General features: G+C 40.5%; 2 protein-coding genes across 3 annotated transcripts in view; one reads left to right on the top strand and one right to left on the bottom strand.

Annotated features, from left to right (window-relative positions):
* LOC104712843 overlaps positions 1-1302 on the top strand; it is a 7353-nt gene extending 6051 nt beyond the window's left edge. Inside the window, exon 14 of one of the 2 annotated variants that reach the window (XM_010429819.1) lies at positions 33-1302. In XM_010429819.1, coding sequence (XP_010428121.1) covers positions 33-985 — 953 coding nt within the window. In that variant the 3' untranslated portion in view covers positions 986-1302. Of the gene's footprint in view, positions 1-26 lie in introns of both variants that reach the window. The other variant, XM_019229430.1, reaches the window with a different exon arrangement.
* On the bottom strand, positions 1402-6775 carry LOC104712842. The gene is made up of 11 exons (XM_010429818.2): positions 6377-6775; positions 5931-6068; positions 5662-5826; positions 5470-5569; positions 5334-5364; positions 5186-5213; positions 4953-5105; positions 3254-4874; positions 1967-3158; positions 1811-1873; positions 1402-1708 (listed from the first exon to the last, which is right to left on the bottom strand). Exons 2-11 carry the CDS (start codon positions 5987-5989, stop codon positions 1644-1646), a joined length of 3477 nt encoding a protein of 1158 aa, XP_010428120.1. The 5' UTR covers positions 5990-6068; positions 6377-6775; the 3' UTR covers positions 1402-1643.

Below are 7288 nucleotides of genomic sequence, written 5' to 3' on the forward strand. Positions count from 1 at the left end.
TATGATGGGGCTAGGATCAGGTGTAGGCATGGGTATGGGTATGGGTATGGGAAGCATGGGAAACAGTATTGCTGGGCTCGGAGCTTTAGGCAACCAACTGAATATGGCAGGAAGAGGGATTGGCGGAACCGGAATCTCATCATCAATGTCTGTTCCTGGCATCGGTAATATGGGCCAGAACCCAATGAATCTGAATCCAGCATCAAATTTGAATGCTATAAGCCAGCAACTCCGATCCGGTGCATTAACACCACATCAAAACGCTCTGTTTACACAGATTAGGATGAACATGTCAAGAGGAGGTGTAATGGGGGCTCCCCAAGCCGGGATAAGTGGCGTGTCAGGCGCGAGGCAGATGCACCCCAGCTCAGCTGGACTGTCCATGTTGGATCAGAATTCATTAAGCCGAGCTAACCTGCAGCGAGCTGCTGCTATGGGTAACATGGGCCCACCGAAGCTGATGAATGGAATGAATATGTACATGAATCAACAACAACTCCAGCAGCAGCAACTCCAGCAGCAACCACAACAACAACAGTTGCAGCATCAGCAACAGTTACAGCAGCCTATGTCTCAGCAACCTCAGCAGCTAGCTCAGTCTCCGCAGCAGCAGCAGCTACAACAACATGAACTTCCTCAACAAGGACAGCAGCAGCAGCAGGCAACAGCCTCCCCCCTTCAGTCTGTGCTATCACCACCCCAAGTAGGTTCTCCAGCAGCTGGAATTAGCCAGCAGTTACAACAGTCCAGTCCCCAGCAAATGAGTCAGAGAACTCCAATGAGTCCCCAGCAAATGAACCAAAGAACTCCTATGAGTCCACAGATAAGCTCCGGTACGATGCATCCCATGAGCACAAGCAACCTCGAGGGTTGTCCAGCGAGCCCACAGCTAAGTTCTCAGACAATAGGATCTGTTGGCAGCATCGCCAATTCTCCGATGGAGCTTCAAGGTCCCAAAAACAACTCTGGTGGTAACAATTCCTAATCAAGAAAACTACGATTAGAATAACATTATTTATCATCAGGAACCCTTGCTTCACAACATGAGTTGTAATCTAACGTAGGGACAAGCAGATAAAGGGTATTTAGTTAAGCGTTTGAAGTTTTTGCTTGTAAATTAAGCTTTTGAAATTAAATTAAGAATGGTGAGCAAATCCTGTAAAGAAAGTAAAAAGAATCATTGTGCTCTGCATGTAGAAGAGTCACATTATTATTAGGCTCTCCATATGTAGCCAGTGTCTGCTTGAGGCTATTTTGGAGATGTTTTGTTTAAACATACAGTAATATCTATTTGTTGTTCAATTGTTGCGCTTTGTTTACTGCTAAGGTTGTACAAAAGAGAGCTAAACACTTGATCCTAAGTTATGGAAAAAGAGATTTCGTTGCATGCGCATCAAAGTATAAGAAGGCCAGAAACAAATTGGACTCAAAATTGCCAAAATCACGATGTAGGTACAAAAATTCGGATAAATCTTGTTCGCTAAACAAAATGTACACAAACAATCGACAAAATTACTAAGCCGGCTGATAAGGACCCGTCTGAGTTATGGTACCAGAAATCTTGCGTTACCCACCAAAAGAATCTGACTATTTTCTCTCTTTACCTGCGCAGCCAAATCCATGCAAGATTTTTCTTAATCTCTTTATCTTGGCTTTGCATCATTTCCTTTTCCCCTGAATGTGGAGAGCGAGAAGAACGACTTTTGCGCTGTAATGAAGAAATAATATAATTCAGAGGAAGATCAAATGGAGAAATCTTGCATTCAGCATGAGTGAATAGGCAAAGAAAAAAGGAAAAACAAGTTTTGACCTTTGAAGTTGCTTCCAGACATTTGATGATCATCTTTCAACTCGGATACAGAGATATTGGAAGCTTGAAAAAGAAACATGCGAACAACCAAATATGTAAGAACTCGTGATAGCATTAAACTAAGAGCGGTTAAAAAGCAAATATCATTAGAATTACCTTGTTCAGGGAACTCGCTCTCATGAAACCCATCCTCAGAGAGATGGCTTTGTAGAGATCCCATTCTTGACTTTCTTAAATCCTCTGATGATCGATCCGCAAAGTCTCTCCTATCTTCAACCTCATCATCTCCTTCAGAAGTCGTTACAGATACCCAATCCATCATCAAGCTTTCTGCACCGCGGCTTTTTCTTCCAAACTTTAGCAACCGTTTAAACCCTTTACTTAAATCCTTCTTTGACTGGAACTGAGACGTATTATTAGCAGCAGCAGCAACGGTAACAGGACTCTGAGCCGTTCCCCATTTCTTTCTCATCCGAGAACTCCATGACGCAGGGCTTCCCATGGGAGAATCCACAGAAGCATCAACATCAGATGAGTGCTCATGAGGATAGCTGAATGAGTGTTGTAGGTTTGCATTCCAAGAAAGAGGACTTTCTCCAGGTGAGTCCATTAATGAGGCAGCAGTAAGAAATGTTGGAGGCACAGTGGCAGGCAAGAAACTACAGTTATCTTCTCTTGAATGATCTACTTTCTCATACACCTCGCTTAGTGTTGGATTTTCATCCTCAAAACCTAGTGCTTCCACTTCTTCCTCTTCTTCATCATCATCTCTAACATCATTCTCCAAGACCTCTTCTGCCTCAGCTTCAGGCTCATCATATTCTTCATTTCTTAGACTCTCAGATATATCAGAGTTCACTCTTAGAGAGGCCTTCATATCATCGGAGCAGAGAGTGGAAAATTCTGTGAAGTCTATGCTCCCAGAAGAGCTTTTCCTTAATGATCGAGGTCTTTGGAGAGATGTATCTTCCTTGATATTCTTGGTGCGACCACTACTTCCCACCTGTGATCGCATAGTAGTTTTGACAGCTAAAGAAGATGGTATCGTGTTTTCCTTTATAAGTTCAGAAAAATTTGGAACAGATTGTGCGACTGACTTGTCTGATCTTCGCCTCCCAGAAGAGGTGTTTGAAACTTTACCTGATGGTTTTGGAACCGATGCTGCAGTTCGCGGGGTATTAGAAGAAGACATGTTCCTGTTGTTGGGCTGAGGCTTTCTAGCTTGGGAGCTCCGAGAAGCATTGTTGCCAACTAATTGCTGTTGTCCACTGGCTGCTTTATCTTTCGCCCGAGGTTTCTGTTCAGAGCAATCTTCATCTTCTTCGCTCTGAAATGAGTTTATAGGATGCTGCCAAAAAGACAGTCTCATCATCAATATAACACGTCTTAACCATTCAAGAAAGAGAGGAAGAACATTTCGAAGTGGACCTAATGCTAAGGTACCTGGTACTTTTTCATACTTGACCGAGAATTAAAAGACCTGAATTTCTCTGCACGCTGACGAGTACTTGAAAGTGAATCTTGTCTCTCAGACGAAGAAGCAGAAAGCTTAGCCTTCATCTCAGTCCTACTTTGCTCAAGAGCCTCTTGCATAGACTTCAATTTTGTTTCCTTCTCACCTTTTTTCAAACTCCATTCTTCTCTCAGTTTAGCATCCCTTTTCTTCATATACTTCTCATAAAACTTTCCTTTAGAATCATCCGTAAGGCTAACGTCCGAAAAATTCCTTCGCAATGCATCCCCTCCTTTGTCTTTATCACCAACCAAGGGAGTCATGAGCTTTGAAAGATCACCAGAACCGCCTATAGAATGAGAAAGCCTTTGGTCTGCAGCCCCTATAGAATGATGAGATGGCTCTGGCTGCGCAACTTGGGTTTCACTTGGCTTACCACGTCTGGAAGAACTTGATTGATCCCCTGGAACCCGAAGTTTATGCTCAGCAAAAAGCTTTTCAAGCTCATTTGCCTTCATTTTCAACTCATCATTAGCCCCCGGATTATCCTTTGACTGTCTTGTCCTCTGTATTTGATCCACCGATGCAGTTGGAAACCTATTACTGTTAGCTCGAACCTGCCTGCTCTCCCCATCGTCATTGAATTGTGGTTTCTGAGATAATACTGGTTGTTCCTCTGATGGAACCACTTCTTTCTTCTTGATCCTGCCAAAAGAAGATCTAGACTGCGGTTGAGAACCCAAATCCCCCTGAAAACTAGCTTCTATATGGGCTGACCGAGATCGTGCATGGCGAGAAGGAAACATGGCTGATGATTGTGATACATTGTTGGCTTTGAGTTCATAACCCTCCTCTCTTTGTCTGGATTTAGCATCACTCGTGACATTCTGAAGCCTACCAACATGACTATCAGTCTGGTTTTGTGAAGCAGAAGAGTCATTCGAATCAATGAATGATCTGGACTGAGCATCAGAAGTTTCTTCAACTCCTGATACTAAACTCTTTTCAGTGACAGTTTTGGAACTCGTGACTCTTTCTCGAGAAGCTTCTTCATCACCAACTTTTTCCGAGTCACTCTTTAGCTCATATTTGACTTCATCGCACTTTTTAAAGCTTTCACTGAAATCAGTTAGACTTATGGTATGAGGAACAGACGAAGAAGTCGAAGAGGGATCCCCTGGGACACTCTCCAACTTCTTTTCTGATGTCAAATCAACGCTCATGTCGCTCACAATATTGCTTCTTCTGAGGACAGGTTTCTCATAGGAAGTAAGATCCGAGGAGTGTCTCCTCAGCTCTGTAGATTTAGTAAGAGCTACAGGTTTGGTTCCCCCCGAGTTTGAGTTTTCCTTCTGTTTGTTTTCAAAGAGGTTAATCCTATCCTGCACACTGAGTCGTCTTGTGTGTTGGCTGGTCTTAACTGCAGACGAGGTTACATCCAAACTTTCATCAACTTTTTCCTCTTCATTCTTTTTGGTACTTGTAGTAGCAGCACACTGTTGCATTTGATGTTCTGTTTCATTTACCGCATTTTGCTTCGGGCGTGTGCCATCTTTTTCGATCAAGTCTGGCCTTTTCTTCCATAGTGAGATATATTTGCTGCATGCTTCACTGAAAGAAATATTCCAATTAGATCAAACAACAAAACACGAAAAAATAGTCAAATGTAGAAAACAACAAAAGGCTTACTTCAACTGATGTGCACCAAATTTATCAGCAAACTGTTGGAGTTCGGAAACAGTATGAGGGTTGAAACCGCTAGCTGATGCATGAGAAATGGACATTGTTAAGTCCTTTTTAATAGCTTCAAGTCTTAAGTCTATAGCCCTTAAAAGCTCCTTCCTGAGTATAGAGAAGAACAAGTAATCAATGAAAAACTCTTTAAAACACACACAATGAACATAAAGGCAGAAAAGCTTTACTTGGTGGCATCTGCTGCGGCTCCATCATCTGAAACCGAAGAAAATAGGATTCAAATTGATGTTGAAGATCAATGTTCTCCGGAATTGCAAAAAGAACGAAAAACAAAACCATATAAGTAAGTAACAACAACAGTGAAAACAAACACACCTGATGCACCAAACTTTGAGTCTTCACTCCGCTTTAAAAACCAAAGAAGACAACAGAACATTTAGTAAAGGTCGGTCAAGAATCACAACAAGAAGTTAAGTTTCAAAAATAGTGGTTACAAGTTACAACTTACAACCTGCGAATATAATGTCCGAGCTGCTTCCAACTGCAACATCTCTGAATAATATATATTGACCTTTTCCAGAACTTCTGGACTACTAACAAATTCAACAAATCTGAGAGACAAATGTTGGATGAAAACTATTAGTATTCCAAAAAAAAGAAAGGCTGCTAAAAATGAACTTGAATTATCATTTGTTGTAAAAACCTCTCTAATGTTTTTTTAGTGAACCAAGTGTTGTTGCTTTTCTCAACCTCCAATCTAATAGGTGACGCCTGTGATTCAAGAACTTTTAAATGATTGACAAAGGGTTCAATCAACCCGGAAGCTAGCTTCTCTGTCTGTTCATTACTTGATACAAACAGCTCACATCTGTCAAAAGAAATACACACACACAACTTACTTCTTTATAAAAATTAAAATTAAAAACAAAAGTGGAAGAAATCAGGACCACATTAAGAGAAACATATACTCACCGTGAATGCTTTGGGGACAGTTCGAATACCGCATAATCAAGAACCGTATCTGACCTCATTTTTTCACAAGAAGCACAGAGATATTCACTGAGATTAAACAGAATTCAACTGAACAATCTCAAATCCATACCAAGAAACCTGAGATATACAATAATAGAAACTGTTTAATAAAAAAAAAAAAAGAAACGGAATATAACTTCAATCAAAGACAATGAATCCCGAATAAAGGAAGAGAAAACAACACAGCTCATATACAAAACAGAGAAATCGAGGATCTAGTCATCAGACACAGATGCTTCTCAGATCTGATTCTCACTACTAAAGTAAACCCAAACATAAAAATCCAAACTTGAAAACAAAACACCCAACAGCTTCAGAAATCTAAAAAGTCATGCAAAAATCCACCACATTCGAGAAATGCAGGGTTTGATCAAAAAGAAACATACCAAGATCCTCCTTGCCGATCCAGCATTGAGCTGGGGACCTTTCAAATCCTCAGTTTTTCTTAGCTTAATCGAAGTTCTAATTCGGCACTAGACGTCTTCAAGAAGAAGAAAGAAGAAGAAACCCTTAAGAATGTTGTCACTTCACTACTGGTTTTGCTCAAAACAAAAATGCAAAAATCTTTCCTTTTTCTTTTTTCTTCTCTCCCACTTCTCTGTGCTCTGTGCTCTTTATAACCAAGCTCAAAACCAACACACTCACTCTCACACACACACTCTCTCTCTCTATGTACAAAAAGACACTGCCTTTAGAGAGAGAAAATATGCGGAGCGTGTTTTAGAGGCAGAGTGAGAGAGAGAGAGAGAGAGAGAGAGAGAGAGAGAGTGTTTCCTTATTCAGACAGCTTCTTTTCCGTCGAATGTCGTCTTCGATTTGGAAAAACAAAAGATACTACCTCGGTGATGAATTTACCAATATACCCTCAAGTTCTTACACCGGTTCGATTTCTTAACGGAGACAGCTAAAAATCAAATTAGGGCTGGGCATTCGGGTTACCCGTTTGGGTTCGGGTATTATCCGTTCGGATTCGGGTTGATGACTAATGGAAAATAGAACCCATTCGGGTATTTTACTATGTTTGGGTTCGGTTTGGTTCGGGTAGTACCGGGTTCGGGTCGGTTTGGGTTACAATTTTTAGAACCCAATTAGTACCCGAACTACCGGGTACCCGAAAAAATATAATTAAAATTAATTAAATTTAAATAAATTTAGTTAAAGTTTGACTTATGTGACAATATATTTTAGATATTTTGATTATTTTTGATATTTAGGTATAAAACTAAATGAAATATTCAAAATTATAATCATAACTTTAGGGTAATTGCAGTATATTAATGATAAATATTATAAATATG

The sequence above is a fragment of the Camelina sativa genome, chromosome 9 (assembly GCF_000633955.1).
Source record: "Camelina sativa cultivar DH55 chromosome 9, Cs, whole genome shotgun sequence".
Taxonomy (NCBI): Eukaryota; Viridiplantae; Streptophyta; class Magnoliopsida; order Brassicales; family Brassicaceae; genus Camelina; species Camelina sativa.